Source organism: Megalops cyprinoides, chromosome 1, assembly GCF_013368585.1.
Source record: "Megalops cyprinoides isolate fMegCyp1 chromosome 1, fMegCyp1.pri, whole genome shotgun sequence".
In the NCBI taxonomy this organism is placed as follows: domain Eukaryota; kingdom Metazoa; phylum Chordata; class Actinopteri; order Elopiformes; family Megalopidae; genus Megalops; species Megalops cyprinoides.
This window is the reverse complement of record NC_050583.1, coordinates 22,001,164-22,026,139: the sequence shown is the minus strand read 5'-3', so window position 1 is coordinate 22,026,139 and position 24,976 is coordinate 22,001,164. Positions and strand designations below refer to the sequence as shown.

At 44.2% G+C, this 24,976-nt stretch overlaps 1 protein-coding gene across 3 annotated transcripts in view; it reads left to right on the top strand.

Annotated features, from left to right (window-relative positions):
* rbfox3a (RNA binding fox-1 homolog 3a) overlaps positions 1 to 24,976 on the top strand; it is a 429,646-nt gene that overhangs the window by 269,741 nt on the left and 134,929 nt on the right. For all 3 annotated transcript variants that reach the window (XM_036525762.1, XM_036525737.1, XM_036525729.1), the window contains exon 5: positions 18,691 to 18,812. In XM_036525762.1, coding sequence (XP_036381655.1) covers positions 18,691 to 18,812 — 122 coding nt within the window. The remainder of the gene's footprint in view (positions 1 to 18,690; positions 18,813 to 24,976) is intronic.

Here is a 24,976-nt window from a genome sequence, read left to right as displayed (position 1 = left end):
CCGTGACCCCTGCAGTGTTCCTCTGAACTGGCCCTCCCAGTCAGAGCTACCGTCTGCCTTCCTACCTGCAATTAACCTCAGACACAGAGCTGCCGTCCCTCTGAAGGTCCATCCGTCAGCGTCGTAATTGTGCTCATTCTGCTATGAAAATGAAGCCGCTCATCCCCTGAATTCCATTCAGAATCTCCTGAAGTCCAGCAAATCTCGACAGAGCCCAATGCATGCCTTGCCCCCCCCCCCCCCCCTTTCTCCCCCTCTGAAAGTTGCCCGTGTGAGGTGAGACAAAATGGGGCCTCTGCTAGTTTGCAAAGTGTGTACAGCAGGTCCTGACCCCCTTGCACCTACTTGATTTTAATGTGCATTGCCGTGTCAGCCATGCTGCATGAGTGAGAGGGCTGGGTGACACGCGCAGACATGATGCATCCCTGACAAGGTGCGGGCGCTGCATGGAGAGCTGGGTATCTGCACCGCCATGGGCGCTGCATGTGCCTCGGAGCCTCAGTCCCTGCGCGTCGTGTCACAGCAGTGCACTGTGTGCCGTGACTCCTGCGGACGGGGCCAGGAGACAGGCCCACGAGCGGTGGCAGGAGTGCGAAGTGGGATAATTAGCTACCACTGTCAGATAATTAGGAAGGCTGCGGCTAATTTTGGTCATAACCTCTAATGATAATGACACAAATGAAAGCAATGGAGTACAGAAATTTGCGGGACTCACTAAGCAGCATGTGCTGAATTGGCTTATTTCAATTAATTTCTCCTCTAATACCGAAGCCGGGCGCAGTTACGGCCGCGCTTTAATAAGGGGGGCAGCGCCGCAGAACGCATTACCTCCTACAATGCAGGTTTCCTGCTCATCAGACCACACACAGCACTCTGTCACCGCCACGCTCATTCCACTTATTTATCTTCCCTTGTATCGGTCCGCGTCCCCCCATCCCGACTCAGGCCGGCCAGGGAGCTGTCTGGTAGCTCGCTCTTCCCTCTGTTCTTGGGAAGATTTGTTCTCTGCAGGGAGAAAAGTTTTTTTATTGCACACTTTTTTTTTCCTCTCTCCTATACGTTAGTTTTTTTTTTCCCACCTCACATTTTATTGCACCTAAGACTCCTACAGTTTCCGTAACATTTGCATTCCACTAACATCACTAGTGTTACGTGATCTCCACTCTTTGCTTAGTGAGATGCGGTGGCTGCCTACTCCCTGTGTGGAGGAGGGAGGATTTTGCGGTAGTACTCTGACTTTAAGCACAGTAAATGTGTCTTGTGCTGCGTACTGCTGAGTTAGCATACTGTTCTCTGTTTCTCTTAATAATTGCTCATAAGCTTTGGATCAAATCAGAATAAATGGGCAAAGTTTTGCAGTGTGATGCCAGTGGAATGCGTTGTATAAATATAGATTTTCAATGTACATTTGGACCGTTCCCTCTTGGAAAAGGACATTATCCAGGCTTCTCAGATTGCTGCCGTTATTCAATTGGGGATAGACAAGAGGAAGCCCTCCTTGATGCTTTTTCCATATCCTATAAACAGGCTGTCTACTTGTCAACATTGATAACTGTAGCCGATGCACACTGTGGCAATCTCTCCCCAAGCAACCAGCGGCACACTGCTACTACAATATCAAGTGCCGTGCACTGCTCTGCCTATCAGTCTTTCTTTGACCCTATGCTTCTCTCCTGCTGTCTACCAATGGAACGATCATTCTTTCAATCTTTAATTCTAGTCATCGATCGCTTCCCTTTTCTTATTGTCTATTCATCTATCAATCTTTGATCTCATCTATCTGTCTGTCTGTTCATCTTTTCATGTGTTCATGTGTATTCGTTTAAACAGCAGCTGACAGCATCATGTATATCCTTCAGTGTAATTTTCATTGGCTATCCATTGAGCACTGTGCCTCTGCCAGAGCTGGTCCTGTGAGCTGGTGTGGGGTTAAAGTCAATACGCGTCGGCACATGTGTATTCGTATACCGCATTTCTGTGGAGTCATCAGTCTGCGAAACACAGGTCAGGAAACAGAGAATAATTCATTAATTTAGATCTCTGTGCTGTATTTAACAGGCAATTGTGCTGAGGGTGCATGTACGAGCATAAAGGTTTGTTCAAATCATTAAAAGCTTGCATACATCGAGTCTAGTCATTTGACCTTTTATTTTGTGTTCGTAAGAGATAAAGTACAAAATCTGCTGAGGATAAGTCCAGTTATTATTTTTTTATGATTTATGAAGTGGTCGAATGTAAAAAAAAAAAAAGTGCTAAAACTGTGGGATTCAATATAAAATAAAGAACTTTAGTCAGGAATTAGTTCTGATGCTGTTATGTTTAGCAGACCCCTATTTGAAGCTTTGTTTGCTCTGCAATTGCAACTGCCAAAACACAAAGCAGCAGTATAAGGGGAGCTTAGAATCGCCTCATCAGCAAACAGAAAACAGCCCTCTTCCATAGAATCTACTGGAGGCTGTTGGGTTTATTGAGCTTTTGGGGCAAAAATAGAGAGAGACGCAAATTTGAATTAATTAGAAAAACCCTGATATGCATTGAGATACTGCAGTGGAATCCTCCTTTGGCGATTCCTGTAAACAAAGTGTACGATCATTTCCATACCATGACCATTTCCCCATTCGGAAGTATTATGTCACCTTTGGGTGATGTGTAAAAGTTGCACGGGGGATCATTTTCCCACATTTTTTTGTTAACAGAGTAGAATACAATCCTTGATTAACTGAAAGCTAAGGAATATTGGCTGCGTTGTCAGCATTCAACGTATATACGGAGAGAAAAGTATCACGTAGATTTTGTTTTGTTTTGTTTTTTTGTTTTTTTTTTTTTGCTTTTTTTTCAGGACGTTTCCAGGTTCAAAGCCCATTTGGGGCGATGCTCTTTCCATTAGCGAGGCATTCACTAGCACAGCTCTAGGGCAAGAGCGGAGCTGTCCAAAAGTCAGGACGAGAGAAAAAGTTTGGAGCTGGCAGCTCGATTCCCCCTCAGTCAGTCTGAGATGTGCGTTCATGCAGTATTTGTCTGTTTGTCAAATGGCAGCTCCTGGGATCCCTGCTACACATTTCCAAATCAATTTCAAGAGAAACCCAACGCGGGATGTTGTCTCTATGTCATGAGGACAAATTTGCCAAGCTTCCATGATCCCAGTGCAAAGCAAGAAATGGGCCCATTGATCCACAGAAGCCCTGCAGCATGTTAATGAACGGGCCCTTTGCAGCATACCACTTCTTGGCTTTTCATAATTATTATTTAATTTGAAGCGCAAAGCACTTGGTAAACATGACTCATACACAGGGAGCACTGCAAGGAGAAATGTGAATTCAGATTAGAGGTAGCCGCTCACCACAAGCCACAGGGCTGGTGATTGAGCTTTGGTCAAGAGTACCTCCATAGACAATGTTTGAAAAATGTTACTAGTAGAAATTTACAACATTTGTGCAAGGATTTTGTTGGAAATAGCAGCAGTCATAATGGCAACATTAGTTTTTACCAAAATGTGTATGGATGGCTGTGACTGGTGAGCGACCTAGGGTGACTAACACATTTTGCGCACGTACATGTAAATTCCAAGAGCAATCAGTGTAATAAATCCGAGCCCAATCAAACGGTGCTGTGAAAACCTAAGCAGAAAATGTATTTGCTGAGCATATCTGACTTGGCTGAGTATGGCTGTGCTCTTTATTTTTTAAAGACAAAGACCTTGTTGAGCATTAGTTTTCTCTTTTAAGCATTAAGTTCAAAGTTTTTTTCTATTTGTCACATGCCAAGGTACAATGTACAGTGCAGTGAAATGATGGAAAAAGGGTCAAGTCTTGACTGCGAACGCAAAGGCACGAATCCGTGCCAAAACCCGGGATCGGACCAGGGACCTTTAGATCTTTAGTCAAACAGAAAGAAATAAAACAAGAGAAAACAGGGGCAAAACAAAACAGTGAAGCGCTCGTTCTCCTCCACGGTGTGTAGCTGCATCTCAGCCGCACCACAGAGGCAGAGGCGATTTATACAGTACAAATGTATTCAGTAACTAGAGTGGGGTCTCTCGCATGCTTTCTTTATTGTTTGGTTTATCTTGTGCGTGTGTTGCCTCCTGCCCCGGTACCCTCGGCGATGCTCCTGTTAAACCTGCAGACCACTTTGGTCCATCATTGTGAGTGGAATGGGAAAGATAGTCTCACTCTTTACAGTCCGGTTCCCACACACAGAGGTGATAACACAGTCTTATTGCTGTGCACTGTGGGGTTGTCTCTCTACCTGGAATACTGGTAATTCAAATAAGGTGTTTTTCTTGCTGCACCTTATTCTGTCAAACGGCTGTTCCAACCTATCTGCTTGTACATAAACCTGCTCTTGGAGTAAAGATTTATATCTGTACATTTCCAAATATATATTTTTTCTTAGTTTTCTAGTTGTGTAGTTTTCCAGGAGCCTGCCAGAGCATCCACACTGGGGATATTTCCCTTCTGTTTTTATCCTCCCTGCCAAATCTGTATCACATCCATCACCAATCTGAAAGAAAGGTTATATAAATATGAGGGTGGTGTTCTAGGTTCACACCAATTATAGTCACCAGTTAATTTTTCGGTATATGCATACTTCTGATGAACTTTAGATAACAGGATTCAATATAAGATAATTTTATTCTGAGCTGTTAAATTTATAACCTTGAAATTCTGCAAACATGTAGTCATGTTACACATTTATATTTGTTAAAACATGCTTTTATAACCATACTACTGTACATAAACAGATTCTAGCAAACATTTCAGTGTGGAAGCCTCTGAGGGTGTTAGCAACCTTTACTTTGATTTGTCTTTGCATTTTTTCCTTCTCTCTGATTGAAGTGCACTAGTACTAGATTTTAACAAGACCAAAGTTCTTCCATGCCGAGGGTGTTTTATTTAAGATGTCTCTTAGCCTGTTGTATTTCCCCACACCATTTCCTTTTTAATCCTTCCTGTCTAATGTCAGGAGCTGTGCATGGGGATTCCTCAGCAGGTGCTGTTTTTTAATTGAATCCAAAATCTCTGCGGAGGCCATCCTCTCTGCCGCTCTATTGTGAGCAACAATGGGTACTTATGGAGTAATGAATGGCTAAATCAGGGCTGTTTTGTTTACTCATTTGTGACTGTCACTCCGTTGTCTGATTGGATATTCTAGAAGATTAAAAGTCTTTAAGCTTGTCCTCTCCTTATATACAGTCATCTTAAAACCACACAGTGCAAATAACCAAACTTCCAGTGGTATGCCCTTTGGGAAACTCCGTCTGAACAGAATGATAAAAAAGACAGGGAGAGAGCTGTTACCTGCATCGCTTGGGTGGTCTTTTATTTTAGCTTTTTATGGTGGTAAAGAAAACCTCACTATACAATATGTCTAACTTGAGAAGTTAAATAATATAATGTTATATTATGCATTCTATGTTATATATTATTATAATATACACACACAGATGAGCCAAAATATTATGACCACCTGCCTAGTGCCTAATATGCTGTTGGTCCTCCGTGTGCCGGCAAAACAGCACTGACCCACCGAGGCATGGACTCTACAAGACCCCTAAAGGTGTCCTATGGTATCTGGCACCAAAACATTAGCAGCACATCCTCCAAGTCCTGTAAGTTGCGAGGTGGAGCCGCTGTGGATCAGACTTGTCGATCCAGCACATCCCACAGATGCTCAATCGGATTGAGATCTGGAGAAAGAGGCCAGGGCAACACCTTGACCACTTCATCATGTTCTTCAAATCATTTCCAAACAATGTGTGCGGTGTGGCGGGGCGCATTATCCCCCTGTATATGCTGAGAGAGGCCACTGCCATCAGGGAATACCATTGCCATGAAGGGGTGTACCTGGTCTGCAACGATGTTTAGGTAGGTGGCATGTGTCAAAGTGACATCCACATGAATGGTCGGACCCAGGTTTTCCCAGCAGAACATTGCCCAGAGCATCACACTCCCTCCACCGGCTTGTCGTCTTCCCACAGTGCATCCTGGTGCCATCAGTTCCCCAGGTAAACAGCGCACACGTGCACGGCCATCCACGTGATCTAAAAGAAAATGAGACTCGTCGGACAAGGCAACCTTCTTCCACTGCTCCAAGGTCTAGTTCCAAGGCTTGGGCCCCATTGTAGGCGCTTTTGATGGTGGACAGGGGTCATCATGGGCACACTGACCGGTCTGTGGCTACACAGCCCCATACGCAGCAGGGTGCGATGCACTGTGTGTTGTGACACATTCCTTCCGTAACCACCATTAAAATTTTCTGTGACTTGTGCCACAGTAGGCATTCTGTCAGTTCGGACCAGATGGGATAGCCTTCGTTGCCCTCGCGCATTGATGAGCCTTGGGCACCCAACACCCCATTGTGGTTTGTCCCTGCTCAGACCCCTGTCGGTAGGTACTCACCACTTCTGACCGGGAGCACCCCATAAGCTTTGCCGTTTCAGAGATGCTCTGACCCAGTCATCTGGCCATAACAATTTGGCCCTTGTCAAAGTCGCTCAGGTCTTTACTCCTGCCCATTTCTCCTGCATCCCATACGTTGACTATGAGAACTGATTGTTCGCTTGCCATCTAATCTACCCAGACATGTGCCCTTGTTTGGAGAGGATCAACATTATTCTTTTCACCTGTGAATTGTCATATATATATATTTTTTCATTTTATATATATATCTAAAATTATATATTATATATATATATATATATATATATATATATATATATATATATATATAAATGAAAAAATAAAGGAAAGAAATACAGAAGGGGCAGGAATCAGTGATCCAGCAGCGCAATCCATAGGCATTCTGCGTACAAAAAAGTCCTCTCCCTATGCGTAACTACTCAATTAAATTTAATAACAGGTTTCCTATTAGCATGGGGAATCGCGATGGGATAATTAATATATCAGCTCTATTTGCAGAGGGAGGCTCTGCTGGAGATGTAATGGGGAAGCAGCGGTGGAGCAGTGTGTCGTCCTGCTGCCATCTTAACCCGCGCTCCGCTCCTGCTGGCCACTCGGTGACACCACGGTGCCACCACTTCCGCAGTGTAATCGGGGTGGCGTTCGGGAACCGAGGCTAGCCCACGCCTCTGCAAAAAGGAGCCACTGCGCAGCCCCCCGAGCAGAGCCGGAGCTGGAGCATTGAGCGCCGTGGGCCCTTACCTGCACAGTGTGGTCCAGCCAGGCCTGCCCGAGTGATTGATTAGTGCAGAGATTGGGAGGTACGGCGGGGCGGGAGTGCAAGCTCCGCTCCTGAATCAAAGCCACCGGCTGCCCCTCGATCCCCTGCCAAGCCAGCACGTGCAAGAGGTGAGCGGCAATATAGAGAGTGTGCTGGCGGTCCGGGTCTTCTTTTTGTAAATTGAGGCCATTTTTAAATGACAGGGGCTCCTCAATAATGTAACCGCACCGGTGGCACGAATTGAGATGCATTCGGTTTGAGCTTCCGTCAGATTTTCATTTGTTATCGCTGTTAATGCCCTCAGCAGTTGAGTTTAGGTATCTTGTAAGCTGAACAATAGCAGGTTTGTATCATGACAAAGAATTACTTGTTAATGTTGTAATGCTTTCCAATGGTTTCACACTGTAGCACACATGTGCCACATGCATAGTACCAGTCAAAAGTTTGGACACACTTTTCATTCTTTATTTTTACCATTTTCCACATTTTAGAATAATAGTAGAGACATCAAAATTATGAAACAATTCAAATGGAATTATGCAGTGACCAAAAAAGTGTTATAAACAGATCAGAAATATCTTTTATTGTTGATATTATTTTAGAGTCTTCAAAATAGCCAAAAATATTTTTACACACATAGACATCAACTTCAGGATTTATATTTGTCTTAAAAAAAAATGCAAGCATTTGAGTATAAGTCTTTAAATCAAATTTGAATGCATATATCCCATTATCTTAATCGGGTATGTCCAAACTTTTGACTGGTACTGTATATAGCCAGCCTGGACCCAAAGGTTTCAACTGACAGTCACAGTTATGTGTTCTGTTTAGGCAGTTATTTAAGAAAACTAAGCAGTTTTATCACTGAGATCCTCTGTTGAAAGTGTGCAGATCACTTATTGAGTGTTCTCACCTTCAGTATAATGTCCTATTATGGTAATATCTCAGTTAAAATCAAAATGAAAGGTGGCCTTGTTTGGCAACCAGGCCAGCAATAGTTGGTACTAAATAACTCCAACCACTAGACGTGTTAATATAGTCAATTAAGATGAAAGTCTAACAGCAGTCAGCTGTTGCACATATTTCAGATGTTGCCCGCAGGTCACTGGCTCACAGACCCGCCTGCAGTGTTTAGTGTTTACAAAAACTTTTTAGGAAAAATCACACACCCTTTTAAATATCAATCCTAAGGAAGGATATGATTTAAAATCAGTATGTCAAGTATGCCAAGGAATATCTGCTCTACTGAGGACTGCTTTGTGTTGGTGTATGTTTCTGTGTGTTTGTTATTCTCCCTCTATGCAGAAGTTGAAGTGAAACTTGCCTTTTTTGAATATTTAATGACCAATGAAGGTTTTTTCTTTATTAATTAAAAATATTGGTTTGGGTATTAATGACAACTGAAGTCACCAACACAGTATATAATTTATGGGGAGAGTATTACACTTTTAGCATAAGTGTAATATTTTAACTAAATAACTTCAGTTTACACGTTGTTTTCAAATTGAAAATCCAGCGGTTGAGAGTATCCTAAACAATAAGGATAAGTATAAGGAGACAATTAGGAAAATCAATATTGCTTTATCTAATTGCTTGTGTTATTTTCCCGTCTGGTTTGACGTAACCGTGCTTTTCTCATTTATAATGTACAATGAGCATGGAAAATTATGGAAAATGCGTTTGCACTATTCTGGATTTAAAAGCTCACTACTCACAGACAAAAGTAAACAATTCCATTGTATTTAAAATGACCAAAACACAACTAAGATTTACAGTAGCATTTTGGGCTGGAGACAAAGCCGTTGGTGAGGGTGCTGGTGGCGAGGGTGGTCGAGTGTGAGAAAGCCGCTCTTTCTCCCTGGCTGAACTCTGCTAATGGTGCAGGAGAGCCTCCCCACAGCCTCCTCCTGTCCTGCTGCTTGTCTCTGATTACACAGTGATGACATCGCTTCAGAAATGGAGACAGAGCTCCTAACCAGCCAGTTATGAGTCAGTAAGTCCCTTATTGATTCCCTGTCCACATCATTACCTGGAGTCCTCTGTTTCCTCAAACACAGGGAGTTTTGCCCTCGGTGGTTCTGTGGCTGGACAAGCGCCCCCTGCAGCCGGACTGGGACATAACCTCACTCTTTTAAAACCTACATCTGCACTCTTAAAACCTACTCTTCATTGTGAGACAGCCCTTCTTTTCCAGGCCTTTTACTGTTGATCAATCTAATATCTCTGGCTATGGCAACATGTGGTCCATTGCTTTGAAGTTTGAGCCATGACCCCCAGAAAGGCAATGTCCATTTGTTCATCTTAACACCACCTCGATACACCCATTCAGCAATTCTTGAGTTGCTATGTGTTGATCTCACAGGTACCTGGAATCGCAACCGTGCAAAGATTTAAAAGACCGATACTGGTTTGACAGGCTGTGACCTGTGATGGAAATCTCTTTAATCTGCGCTGTCATGAAAAATGAGGAAAAGAAAGAGGGAGGGGGTGAAAACAGACTTGTTATTCTGCCCTTTCCCCGTTACTGATGTCTCTTGGCCTGGCATTGTCAGACAGGCAGGTGGCACATTATGCCACGCAAGGAGAGGTGCCCGCTGGCACAGTGTGCAGTGAGAGAAAAGAGGGGGAAGGAGAGGAGAAGAGAGCTGGAAAGAGAATGATGGAGTGCGTTTGAATGGTCAGGTAGTTAATGCTTTATGAGATTGCCTGTAAAGTGTGCCTGGGACGGGAGACGGAGTGCAGCGTGTGCATTATTAAGCCACATAAATCTGGAGGCCTAGTTTTCCTGCCTATGTTTGTACTTAATTACCTGAGCCCTGGTGCTCACCTCCAGCACTTCCCTAATGGCTGCCTCCTCCCAGCATCACTCACACTAGGGCCAGCTGGCAGCCAGGCCAGGGGCTGCCCACCTCACATTATCATAAGAATTCTCAATTGCCGCTTCCTCGCCACTCTGGGGCCTAGCCCACACATTCCTCCTGTAGGTGTGTGTGTGTGTGTCTGTGTCTGTGTTCATGCATGCGTGTGCATGCATGTATATGCACATATGTGTGTGTGTCTGTCTGTGCATGGCTTTCCTCCTTTTCCTTTTAAACACCCATGCATCTAACCAGGTGGCCTGCCGTTTGGGACTATACACCGGTGTCTCTGACAGACAAGAAATCAAGAGAAACGAGACTAAAGAGAGACTGAATGTATGATGAAAGACCAATTAATGAATGAGTCACGCAGCTGCTGAGTCAAAGTGAATTGATCAGCCATGTTAGTGGATATACCTTTAAGATGATCAGAACAAGAACGTCATGCATAAGATAGCTGTCTTTAGAAGTCCCAGTTTGGTGCCATGCCTTATGGATTTAATGATTTCTCAGCACAAGCAGCAGGAGACTGTAGCTGTGTATCACAACCATCTTGAACGACTCAGATTGACCTTGGAGATTATTGCTATACTAGGCAGCAAAAAAGTTATGCTATATCTTAGTCAGGAGCTGTCTGCTATCAATGAGCTGCTGTGTTCCCTATTGATCGGTTCCACACCAGGACACAGGGCTTGATTGATGCACGGCGAGCAGCTTTAGGGCTGGAGGACACCCTTGAAAAAAGAGGCTTTGCTTTTCCGTTGCCGGGTCTACGAAGGTGGGGGTGATGGGGCACAAACAGGGGGGTTTCTCATCTAGGGGGGTGAACTCCTCCATTGCAACCTGGAGACCAAACCAGTACTCACAGTGTCCATTAATGCAAAATGCACTTGCAGCCACTGCCATTCTCAGAGTATGTGGATGCACATTATCTATGATGTAATTTGCTTCGTTTTCATGACAGATACAGGTGAGCTCTTGTACAGCAGATACAGTTTAAAGATGCAGTACACATATAATGATATAATAAATCGTGCAGGATTGTTTTTTTATGATCACATACTTGACTGTACACAACACTGCTGTACACTGCATGTGAATGTACTTCACATGCATCCATGTAATTAACATAGAGTGTGCATTTGTTGCAGAGATTTGACAGTCTCCATTGGCTGATTGTTGGTGATGAGCATTGCAGGTTGATGTCATATGTGTCACAGATGGAAGAAACGGGTCGCGCCTCCGTCTCCAGGACAGTGGTGTTTTGATACTAGAGCCAGGGCTTACTGCAGCCACAGTGTGGAAATACACACGCTGTAAACACTCTTCTCTTTGCAGAAAAAAGGGCCAGCTTGGCAGTTTTATGAGTAAAGGGGCCGGAGTCGTAATAAATACTACAGCTTGTGAGTTTGACATTTTGGCAGACTGTGTGTTATTGAGTTTTGAAGGGGTGGCTGACTTTGCTATGAGGGATGCAAGAGTTTTGCAACAATGATCATGTAAATCATTCCACTTTGGCAGGCAGCGTCCATCAAAAATTTATTGGGAATTGTTTGGAGTGTGTCTGCAGGTGTGTATTTTTCCCTCATCATGGGAGGCAGATCATTAGTCAGGGAGAGGAGCACATTGGATGTTCAGCCCACCCCCTTACTCTACACACAAAAAAACACCTTGAATTATTTGCCATTATTTACATCCACCCTGCTGCTTTGCTTGACATCCACAATACATATAGGAAAGAGGAGACACTGTCTGAGCCAGCTGTTTTTCAGGCCTTCACGAACACGGGCCTAAGCTTTGACAAAGGACCGCGATTCAGCACAGACGGGGATTTGAGCTGGCGCAAAAGGAGGGGCAAGGCCGTTCCTGAGAGTGTTATCTTGCTCTCGGAGACGGTTGCCTTCTGTCCTTCCTCTTGTGAGAGCTACAGCTTGTTTGTGTGCAGGTCCTCCCTGACCCCTGGCTTGTTAAGAGAATGCTTCCGTGTGGCCAGTTCACAGGAGAACACGGGTTCCGAGGTCAGGGCCAATCAATCAGCTTTGATCTTTAATATACCCCCCTCTCTACTTCTCAATTATACCTCCTGCACAGGATTTCCAATACAAGCCGCCTGCGGGCATGGGAGCCCTTAAAAGGCTGCTTGTATCGGCTCTCGCGGTCCCCCAGGACAGGAGAGATGGGGAGGATTCAATCTCCACTGTAGAGGCGCAGGATGCTATGGTGTGGCTTTACCATCTCCTCAGTGAGGCCTGTCAAATATGCATGCATGAATAGAAATTCTCTTACGTATGTAAACATACACACACACTCAAAGAAATTGCAACACATACATAAGAATAAGCAGACACACACAACAGTACACACATACTATACACACTCGCTGAAGGTATCAGACCCTTAATACTCAATCAGCTGCAGCAGTCCAGTGGGCAAACTCTTAATTCTCGATGGAATCACTACCCTTATTTTGTACAGTCTGTTCTTTTCAAGTGTGTTGTTTTAATCGTGCATTATTTTCTGCAGTCAAATTGAGGGAAATTGAGTTAAAACACACCATCAATAAATAAAAACAAAGGGCCTGTTGCATAGTCCTTTGTGAGTAGACATTAACGAACCTGTGATTGTTTGAATTTACTTTAACCTAAATCAGCATAATTTAAACAGTTCAAATTTCACTGTAAATTGACGCTCTAAATCTGAATGGATAATTTAGCATGCTTATGGTAATTAAATTGTTTTACAGTTAGCTGGCTTTGTAGTGCTTAGTTAAAGAAATAAATAAAGAATGGCGCCGCAGTTGGAACAAAGCTCCGGCAGATTCCATAAGATTTGCCGGCCCCCGGGAATACTCGCCGGAGCTACTGTTGACAAAACAGAGCCGACAAAGAGTGAGTGGCAAACTCTAGTCTTCTGGAAGAAAATGTTATCAAGGGTGATACAGCATCCCTATTATGCTATTTGTGATTTTTTTTTAGTCTATCAAGTGTAGTGTGGCTATATAATATTAATTAAATGGAATCAATTAAAAAATCACTTTGAAGCACAACAACATGAAACAGTACTTGAGAATGTTTTTTGTTGTATTATGTAACAGGACCTTGGAGTTAGGAAAAAGTGAGAAGACCTAGTATGGGGAGACCTCTGGGGAGTGTTTTGTCTGGGTATTCGCAGAGATGGAGACTGGCTCCTGTATGTCACTGAATCTCTGCCATGTGGAATATGACAGTGAGACGCCTTGTGCCTCTTGAACCCAACAGCCACAGTTCTGGCCATCTCCCTCATGCCGAAGGCCTGCTGCTGTAGACCGCCGCTCTAGGTGGACAGACGCATACATGTATGAAGAGGGATGATTGTGTTGGTGCTATGTTTTGGCAGATGAGGGCTGGCTGTTTGGGTTTTTGGTAGCGGATCAAAGGCCGGCTCGTTTGGATGCCCAGCGTGCTAAACTGACAGGAACAGAGAGCTGAAAGTCTCCAGCTGTCTCCAGTGACGTGCCAAGCGGGATGAGCTGGAAAGGGGTGGAGAGGAAGGGTTATTGAAACGTTTCCCCCTTCGTCCGCTCCCAGACCGCGTCGTGGATATGTGCTAATGATCCCCCTCCCGAGTCGGCACTGGGCTTTGAGTGGTCTGCTCTACTGGGGATTTTCCAGCAGGTCCAGGTAGCTGTGATTGCTTTTTAATGTGTGGCTCCTGGCCAATGGGAGCAGGATTTTCATCAAGTATGACTGCAGAAATATTAAACTAGCCTGGGATTATTTTTCAGTCACAGTCCATTAAACAGTGGGAAGCGGAGCCAGAGCGCGCTCTTGCCTGCACAAGTTTACCCAATTAGGGCTTTAATTTTTTATTAATACAGTGCAATGTTAAATAAACATGCAAACAGCTTTCGTGGTGTATGCCAATTAAATGCTGTTTTATTTGACTGCCACTTTAATCAGTTTTTATTTTCCCACTTGGTGCACTGGGGAGGATATGGAGTTTAATTAAATTGTATTACTCTGCATTTCCTGTCAAGGCCGTTTATGATTTTGAAGTAATCTATAAGGACACTGAGCATTGATTTACCCATATATTAATAAATTATGCTGGACTATACCATCAGAACAGACCGCACAAGAGAATCGTAAAACAAACAGGCAGAAACAAAGAAATGAGCTGAAGACACAAAGACATATTTTATTATTTGCTGAAACCTGTCATTATGCCCACAAATAATTATCTTTTCCTCTGTTGCAAAAGTTTCATGAGCTCATTTTCCAGGGCTTTATTGCTGTCCTGATTCCATCAATATTGCTGTATACTTGATTTTTAATTTCAGTGCTAGGAGCCCTGGCATGTGCAAAACTCTGCTGATGACATTGTATTTATATAGCGGTCCCATCAATAGCTCAGTGAAGTGCAAAAAGTAGGCCCTCCCTCCTTGCCTCATTCCTCTGGGTGGTAGCAAGGCGTGGCCTGCAATTAAGCACATCGTACTGGAATTAGCCTAGATGTCCAGTCTTACAAAGAAATATTAATACTTTCTGGAGAACCCTTGTTCTTATCATGCTTTCTATTTTTTGTTGTGGATTCGTTGTGGATTTGATTTGGTGTTTTTATTTTTTTGAGTAGCATAGTCTTTCCGTCTGATTCACTCTCTGTAAAGGGTGCTGATGAAGATAGCGATGATGAGGAAGGCAAGTGGTCCTCTACCGGGCTAATTGTCTGGTTGTGTTATTCCACCCCTCAGCCGTGCATTATTAGCACCAGTGCCGTTCGTCAGTTCTGCTTTTCTAAGGGCTGATGGAGGCACTGGCTAGTTATTAACGCTGCGAATCCCTTGCAGCTATGTCTGGTGCCGTAGAACCAAGCCTTATTAATCAGCCCTAGTGAATGAACTGCTCTCCAACGGGAGATGATTAACTTGTGGTAGGAACAGTGTTTAAAAAGGCACAGTCGCACAATACTTTATAAAGAGGTTGCAAATGACCCTTGGGGAATGCGTAATGAATACATTGTTTTGAGAGGCTGTTTGAAGAAGAGTCTGAGGGAAGTGGAAAGGCTCAGGGCGGCCTTTCCGATCTTTGGCCTCTCCATAGCGAGGCTTGGCCAGCCTGATTGATGCCCTGGCATGGGTGAAGGGTGCCAGCCATATGGAGGCGCTGGTAGTGCCGCTGTGTTTGGGTTGGAACGAGGTCCCGACATCATCACCCCACAGAGCGGAGTGAGGGCTGAGCTCGCCTGACTTCTGTCAGGATCCTGCCAGAACGTGGGCTGAGGCAGACGGTAAATAATGTCATGTGACACGAACATTCCAGCAGCAGAGGGCCAGGTCCTGGAAAAAAGAGCCCACTGCAGCACTGAAATGAGGATGAGTAAAAACATGGTAGCTCATCTGCTTAATTCAAATTGACCTTGCTGTAGGGTAGAAAGGCAACAAATTGCCATATATTATTTATTTCTATCCGAGCTTGATAAGGTATCATAAATATATATCCATCTGTCAGTGCTAGGACTGCCATCCTGTTGATTACAAGAGTAAGGGTTAGTTTGGTGTAAAAACCCGCTCCAGGCCGGAGGGCTATCTGTGTAGGAATGAGATGTCTTTCCATGTTGGACTCCCAAACAGCTGTTAAAGAACGGGAAGGCTCCATGCAGTTCATGGTTCGCAGGCAGAAAAAGCATGATGAGGAACTCAGGACTTTAAGGAGCAGATGAGACAAAAGCAGAGAGAGGTTAAGAGGCATGCTGTTATTCTTCTCCTCACAGCTGCAGGCAGCACTGTTGTTTTTAAATGCTCCTATCTTTTACTTGGTGCCTCACAGGCTTTTGGGTAGAAAAATACGTAAATGGCAGGGCAGTCAGTATGGCTTTAATAACATGTGGCAGAGGCTAAATGTGCCCTTCTGCAGTAATACAGACAGACAGGTTTCCCTATCTACAGCTTGGCCCCTGCCACTTGCAGCCCTTCAACCTGCCTGTACCCCCGCCCCCTCTCTGTCACTGGGCCTGAATTATTAAAAGTGTTGTTTTTCCTTATTGCTTCGCTGCAAAGTGCCTTGTTGTTGGAATTGGGCTGTGCTCAGACGCAGTGTGTGTAACCCCTCCACCTCTCCCGAGTTCAGGAAGAGCAGAGACCCTCTGCTGTATGAGTTTCTGATACACAATTAAACACAGTTTCAAACACGGAGTTTCTCACCGCTCCTACAGTGTGAACACATGTAAATACTACATTATGTCACTGCTGTCAAATTCGTTTCAGTCCTGTGAAGGGGATTCCATGATTCAAAACAGTATACAGTGTACAGCATTTACAGTAATTCCTCTGATTTTTTTGTCACTACAAAGATTTCTGCTCAGGTACAGCAACATGTTTGCCTCTGATACACATTTATAAATCAGTCTATCAATAAATCAAATGGATTTTTCATGTTCATGATTTGTTTATTTCTCTACATTTTTAGCCTATGAATTATATGTGTTTGTTATGGCTGACATGACCGTGAGATTAATATATGCATCAGTATAATTTTTCTTCTTGCAGGCATGCATTCTGTAATGCAAGAAAAATGTGACCACAATGCCCACAGCAGTCCTACAGCAGACGGAAACTCCTGTAATGCAATTGCAAATGAAGCCCCCAGTATCTCAATTATGCGGCTACTCCGAACAGACAAGCTGATGAAAGCTTGACACAGATATAGTGATGCCAGATTAGGAGACGATGATACCATTGCCATCTCCAGTCAAGATGTTATTGCCTCCTTATTAAACCGAAAATATTTCCCCTCGTGTGTTTACGACAACTTTGACATTTTGCTCGGTTTAAAGCTCCTGTCAAATCTCCCAAACTGGCGAGAAAAAAGCAAATCAAAGGCTGGGATAATAAAGCTGTTGTGAAGCCTGCGAGCCGCTCCAGTGCAGATGCAGACACGGCCTCGCCGCTCACACATTACAGTCTCACTCTCAATAATTAATCATAGGTTGAGCTCCACGCACTTCAGGCTGGGGATGAAGAGCACGCAGCTCTTTGGAGGAAAGCCTCAAAAAAACGAAGGACCCCCGCTCTAACTTCTGCCTCTCTGCAATGATGAAACGCCACCTAATCACACGTTAAAGGCACTGAGCGGAGCAGCCAAATGTGTCCGTAGTAAATAACGTACCTTCTCTCAACCTCAGTATAGAAGATAATCTTTTTTTTTCCTGTTATGGTTCAGGTTTATGCAACACACTCAACTGTCTGTATCTGTCTGTATCGTTTGTGCATCTGCTGTTAAGACCTTCCCTCTGTTCAGTTCAACATATTCAGCAAAAGTGTTGAAAAAAAAAACCTGGTGATGTTACTCATCTCTAATTACAGTAAACTGTGCTATTTTTTAATCCCAACCATCCACACGCATGGTACTTGGTTGGGGGGACAGACGTGGCTTGATGGTGTATCAGTGTGTAATTTCACTGCTCCAATTCACTGGAGCCAGGCCTTTCCAATTAATATTCATCTAGTAATTTGAAATGATATCAGCAGTAGGAGCTCATTGAGTGTGAACCCTGGGCTTTCCAGTCATGCCCGAAGAGACTGCGGATAGCAGCAGCTATAAACAATCAAGCCGTAACATTGCCCTCACGCCAGCCCCATTAATAACAGTAATACACATGCGGTGCCGCAGCCAGAAAGAGCAAAAGTGACATTTTAATGGGCCTTCTTACTTTTGTTTTTCAATAATGAATGCATTGCTTGCCATTGCTGGTTTCACATACTGTACCTTTGTGGTTTGTTTTGTTCTAAAACAATGCAGATTTTTTTTTTTGCCTTATGGGACTCTATAGGCAATGTATATAATGATATCCCTGTGTGTGTGTGCGTCTGTGTGTGTGTGTGTGTGTGTGTGTGTGTGTGCTGTTTCCTGTGGCTCCATAGACCTTGGTAGTACATGCAAATGAAGTGTGAAGGTTGCTGTAGTTTAACATGGGTGAAGTTGAGGGTTTTTTTTTTCATATCAGTGGCAGAATTGCCAGTGTTGTCAGTGTTGTGTCGCATTGGTATTTTTCCTGTGAGCAGAACCAGCAGCCTGTGCCCATGTTGTGGCGTGAGAGTTGCTGTTCGAAGGTGGTTAGCATGTATATATGGTAGTGTACACAGCTGGGCAGTGCCAGGGGAACTGAGGAGGCGGTTGTCCAGGAGCTTTGTTGGATAAGCAGCTGAAAGCAAGGTTGACCACAGCTGTGATCAGTCGCCAGGTCCTGAAAACCCAGGCCAATTTTGCTCAGGGGACGCTGCAATCAGGTACATGCAATTAAAGAGCTCAGGGGCTCTGTGAGGGATTGTCGGTGATCACCTCTACCACCTCAAACTTAGGACCTATTTTAATTCTGCACCATACCCGATGTGTAATTATTTATTTAATGTAAAATGTTTCTACTGATGTTGGTTTGTGTGTGGCTGTATTTGTTTGCCTGTGTTGATTCAGTCTTATTTGGCCTCACTGGGAGTTGTCTGCATTTAGTTAAACGTTACACCTGTTTTGATTGATGTGCAAAATTTGAAATCCTGTTACTTTTCTGATAGCTTCTAAGGTAGCAAATGACTCACTCAGCCAGCCTTCAATGCTGAACACTGTGCTCTGTTCTCTCATCAGTAACCTTCCCGCCTGCTCTCTTTGTCTCTCCGTAGAAACCAAGCCAGGAAACGGGTTGTGCAAATCTGGAACCATTGCTCTCTTTGGAAACGTAGTGTACAGTGGGCTGCTGAACGATCACTTCTGGCATTTTGGGGTGCCCCTCGTCACGAGACTGGTGAGTGCTGCAGACCTCTTCAGTTCACTTACCATACCTCGCAGCGCGGGCTGTTGGTGGCGATCCAGTGCAGCCGAGCCGAGGCTCTGCCGCTGCAGACTAAAAGGCTCCGCCACACCAGAGGTTGCTGCTTTTCTTATTGTCTGCCTTGAGCTTTGGTTTTTAGCGTCTTTGATTTGGCTCGCATTGTTTGCGCGCATCAGCGCCGCTCAGAGAAGGCAGCAAATGAGTCACTTTGTTTTCTGGTTTTTACTCCATCCTATTACTGGGGGAAAAAAAAGACAGCAGGGGCACTGGCAAAAGGAGCAGAGAATCCCAGCTGAATGCATGTGAAGACGTTAAGCAGATGCCCTCTTTACTGCACCACTGCTGGTCTTGACACAGCGAAGTGCAGGTGTTTACCCAAGCCTGAAGTCATGAGGGGGATGGCCAAGGTTATTCTCTCCTCTGAACTCTCGCTGACAAGAATCACGCTGCTCGCAAGCCTCTTCTGTCTGACTGAACTTTGTGACTGAAAGGCTTCCCTAAATAATGCATGGAATTTAGATGCGTGTGCACAAACTAGTTGGAAATGAGTTGCTCATAATTACATTTTAATTAAACACTGTAGTCTTACCACATGTCAGTGCCTAATTACACGTTTTGGTGTTATTAAGAATTAATTAATGTTGATGTAGTGTCTATGCCCAAATGTGTCAAAGAGAACTCAGGTTTTGGCTATGGACCCAATCACAACTTTAGAATATACAACAGGAGCCAGGGAAAGAACTTGTAGAGGGACTGTTTGGATTTCTGTTGTACACTTCAAAAAGTATAACATGATTTATTAGTTTGTTGTTTTATAGTCATACACTCTGAATGTAACTGACATTTATTTAACAAGTAATTTAGAAAAGATTTGGGCATATAATTGAGCAAATAGGCCTGTGTGTACAGCAGCTACTGTAAGCTGTGGAATCGGCACAGATTCAGTTTTTAGTAGTAGTGATTTGTACTTAGGTTAACTGGACAGTCTGATACATGGGTTTCTGCTTTGGTTAAGGACAGAGCACCTATGTTTGATGTGCTGTCTGATGTTGATGTGTGTTAAACATATTTTTCTTTACTTCTTTTCTTTACACACTCAGCTGAAACAAGACAGTTTTGTTAATACTAGTACATTCAGTGTCACAATTAGTTTTAATGTTTTTTTGTTTTGTTTTGTTTCTGTTTGTTTATTTTTCTGTTTCTGTCTGTTTTATTTTTTCTTTTCTAAATATATAGAGACGTATGCACGCACCACATGCTACATGATTCATGACACAGCCCAGCTGCTTAGGTGAAGGCTTTGAAAGATGGGTAAAGGAGAGACGTCAAAGTGAACAGCTGTCAGTGCTGTGGTATTGTAATATTTTAAAAGGTAGATTGTTTGGTGAAAAAATTATACTGTGTCCGCTCTGATCTTTGCCATGAAATGGGTGGAAGAATACTAAAGTCCTATGAAGGTGCATATACAGTATATGTACAAACAATGAGAGCATATTAATGCTGAAAACACCGGGCAGGTCAGCCAGTATTCTGCCCCATTAAGTTTATAAACTTGGAAATGACGTAATGAGTGAATATACTAATGAGGAGTCAACAGTGTTACCTGTGTGTTGCGATACGGCTGTCTACGGCCCGCGGTGCCGATGCTGAGATGGTGATGTAACGTTGCATTGTGCAGTTTTGTTAGAAGAGTGTGGGCTCATTATGAGGTGTGCTGTGTTGCACTCCCCAGGCTTCCTCCTGACAGCAGCAGTGCTGTAATCACACTGAGCTCCACTCTCCGCTGGGGTAGGCTCCAGAGCGCTGTCGACACACAGACAAACCCCCTCTTCATTACTACATACCCCCTCATTACCACAGAGGGGGGGAAGGCACCAAGGACAGCTCCTGCACACGGCAAACACGTGTGCGGAGAAATAAACAGATATTTAGATTGATAAGGCCTGCTTATATACGCTACGCATTTCATATGTATCACTTTTTTTCCATTTCACTTGACAGGTCGTTTTCAGTATTGTTTTTATTTTAATGATAAGCAGAATAATTTAAAAGATGCCGGGGAACCTTGAAATTTGCCAATTAGTTGTAATAACAAATGTGGTTTTCCCTTGTGGACAGCTCCAAAGCTCTGGCATGGTACTGTGTGCTTATTTAATGGTATGGACTTTTTTCCCACTATTGGGTAGCCACCAAAACATATAATCATACTCCATTGCTCTTTTAAAAAAACACACACACTCACAGAAAAGCTTGCATTATTTTCAAGACCCACTGCGTTTCCTGCCAATATGGTGTCCCAGATGTGTTCACCTGCAGCTCGCCAACAATAGCTCCTAATTAAGACAGGCCGGAGAAATGGCGTGCGTGGTACAGTCCTGGAGAATTCTCTCGCCCACTTCAATCCAGCCTGGCCCATCTGCCATTCTTAAAGAAGATGAAGAAAAGAAAAAAAAAAAACTTTGATCATGTGACAGGACTAGCCGACAGGCAAACACTGAAACTAAGCCCAGTCTGTTATCTGGGGGATGACCAGGGTGGGGCACAGAGGCAGCAGTCTTCCTCCTTCAGCATCGTTAATGGTAGCACTTGCTGACTGTGAACTTACCAGATGCTAACCACTTAACTTTGCCCTCGCCGCCCCACCAGAAGATGGAATTTTCATGGTTCACGCAAGCGTGTCTGTGCAAAGGGTGGTTGTGGCGGATCCCACTAGGTCCTCCCCACGGCCTTCTCTGACGGCCTGGAGGGAGCGAGCCACCGCACTCTCCCACAGCGAGCCGGCTCAGGAATGTGAGGCTGTGTCCGCCAGGGCGAGGGCTCAGTGACACTGCCTGCATGGGTCTGTGAGCTGATGAGAAGATCCGGCTAGACTCGCAGATCAGGGCCGCGGTCTGCAGACATCCCTGCTATGCAGCGCTGGGATTAAATATTGAAGAAAAGATCCTGAGTTGGGGAAGAGAACACGACACGGAGCATAACAAATTTATGTCTTTTACTTTCTTTCTTTTTTTCCTTTTAAAGAGAGGGTTCTTGTCTCTGTAATGGAAAATGACGCCTCTTGGGGCAGTCTGCTGCATGGTGGTTAACCTGAACAAGCGCCACCCTCGGCATTCCTGGATAAATGTTGCAGAGAATACTGGAATAAAGATGGTAAAAAAAGAATGAGAGAGAAGGAAAAAAAAATCCTAGCTCGGCCAGATGTTACTTGTACCTCTTGCACCAATTCCGCTTTTTATTTTCTCTAGCATTGATAATTGAGGGCTGGGGGTCCCTGAAAAGGAGACACAAGGATTATCTGATGTTGAAATGCCTTCAGATTCTGAACTTGTTTTATGCTCCACTTTTTTTTTCTAATCCCTGAAAACCCCTGGTGCCCCACGCATTAGCTCCAACCAGTGGTGCTTTCTCTTTTAAGTTATTTATGACGGGGACCTGAAATAGACTTCAGTATTTGATAAAATGTTTTCCTTAATCCAAGTTACCGGAGAAGTGCATTTCATTTTTATTTCCCATCAGAGATTGATGGGGAAGAAAGGCCGTTATTCGCTCTGTGATTGCTAATGTAAATCTATTGAGTCTTGTGGACATAAAAAACAATATATATATGCATACTTTATGTGTTAATACGAAAGCAGAGAGATGGCACAAATACACAGTAGAGAAATATAAAAACTAGAGCTTGTTTATGATTCATTTGTGTTGTTTTCGGGGTCAGAACTGAATATGTAAAAGCCACAATGAACACGTAGTGTACAAACTTATTTGACGAAAACTGCAAATGTTCCTTCAGTTCCTGTGTGCACCTATTGGAATTATTGACACGCATAATGTCCCCTTGATAGATCACCCCATGCTCCGATCATGGAGACACAAAGCAATGCCTTGCTTTGTTAGCGCTGCACGTCCTGCTCAGTGGTGAGCAAGGGGTTAATATTTAAGAGGGAGCGCTCCAGTCGCGTATTGACGATATGGTTTGAAAATTGCTGAGGCAGGCTAGATGTTACAAGCCTGTCTACACCCCCTTTTCTGTTCCAGCCATCCACTCCTGGATCACAAACACACCAATGCACATACATACTGAGACATACAAACACATTTTCACGCTCACACAAACTCCTCTCCGCCGTCCCTCTGCCCTATGATCCATACCTACCCACCGCACAGACCTGTCAACCTACTCCCTCAGCATTTCACCAGCGAATCTGACTCCTGATTGGTCACGGCACTCTAAGGCTGAAACCAACAAGCCCTTTCCCACATACTCCAGCATCCACCAGCTCTCTCTACCTCTGCAGTGGGGAAAAATACAAGAAAGAAAATTATCTGCTCCTCCTTGTTGCTCCAGCATCTCATTTTGCTGCCGAGTTTTATTATATCTGTATTGTTTGTTTTTCTTCCTGTGTCTGGTAAAACTTAAAGTAGTGCGTCTCAGCACAGAAGGGAAACTGCTCCTCTCACTCCTGCTCTGGAGAAACAGCCACCCTTGACAACATCAACAGCAGCAGCAGCAGCAACAAAGGAAACACCTTCCCCCCCTTTGGATCTTGAATTGTACAGTACCGTCTGTTGGATCCGGGGTAGCTCGCTCCTTTCTGCAGAGGAATACAGCTCCAGTGGAGGAATGCTGGAGACAGCTGCCAAGTGCCGACTGCTCCTGCTCTAGTTGAGCTCCAGTACTCCACTGTACTGTAGTGAGTGATTTAAGATTCACCAATAAGAGACAGAAGAAACGGAGACAGAGGGAGGGAGAGAGTGTGTGTGTGTGTGTGTGAGAGAGAGAGAGGGGGAGAGAGGGAGTCTAAGATAGTAGTGAGGAGAGGAAAGGAAAGGGTGGAAAGTAGGAGCAGAAAAAGAGAGGAGGTAACAGCGCCTTCCAGCTTTCTCTCTCTCTTTCCCTGTGGCTGAGAAGAGGAGGAGGTTTTTAAAAATTAAGGGAAAAGAAGACAGTGGAAACAGTGAAGAGACTGAGAAAATAAGTCACGCCTCAGTGAACGGTTTAGAGCGGGACTGACCAGAAGGAAGGAGGACTCCTAAAGAGATTGATTAACGGACTCTCCCACTGATCACACTGGCCAGACTGGTCCCTCTGCGCTCCCCCACCTTCCGCCCGCACGCACTCACCTGCCCTGCGTCCGAAATGATGATGTATTTTTGGGTGAGTACTGCTCGCGCCGGGTGTGCTTGTTTGCCTTGGTACAGTCTTCCTCAACTGCACAGCTGGAACCGCTGAAGTTGTGGGGGGGAGTGAACTCCGCGCATCACGTCGCGTAGACAAGCCCACCGCAGTTTTGGTTTTTGTTTGCCGTTTTCGTCTTAGTGTGCGCATGGCATGCTGTCTGTCAGCCCAAACTGTTTTATCTATCTGCGCTTTCTATTGTGTATAATTTACCTTCCATAACACGGCTCCTAGTTCCACCGCATTCCGTCCCGGAAAAAAAAAACCCGCTGAAAATTCAGCTGAATTGTTGAAAACGGTGTTTTATTGATGTACTGTACTGTAGGTCACATGACCACATTCTGCAGAGGCCTTTCCATTCATCGGCTCCTCAGAGGACATTGCTTGAACTTTAGGAGAGGGATGCTGAGGACACCTGGCACATTATGTTACGTGTATTCACACCTACAGTACCCTGCGAAGCCTTTCGCTTTGCTACAATCACACATTATCACAGAGGTTCCACTGACATACTGCTGAATTAGTATTACTGTATGGGGTGATTATCATTATTGCCTTTCTTCTGATCTTAAAAATGTGTTATGGTTACTACATTATTGTGCTGAATCCATATTGGTGTAGGTACATATGATATGCTGATTCTTCTGTTTTTGCGGGAGAGCAAGGCACTTCAATTGTAGGAGTTCAGTTACAGATTTGTTCTCTACTGACCATGTGGTTACCTTGTTTAATATTAACCTGCCACTCATCTGATATAGCTGTCACAATGATAGGATCTCAGTAGTCTGTGCTGTTCAGATCCACATTACAGCATCCATTGCAATTTCCTTGAACCCATCAAAGAGTATTTTTTTTCCCAGAAAGACCTTTATATTGTATAATATTTAAAAGATGTCATAGTGTCTACACTTGTATGTAAGGTTGGTGTAAAGCATATTGCGTCAGATATTTGCTGAAGTTG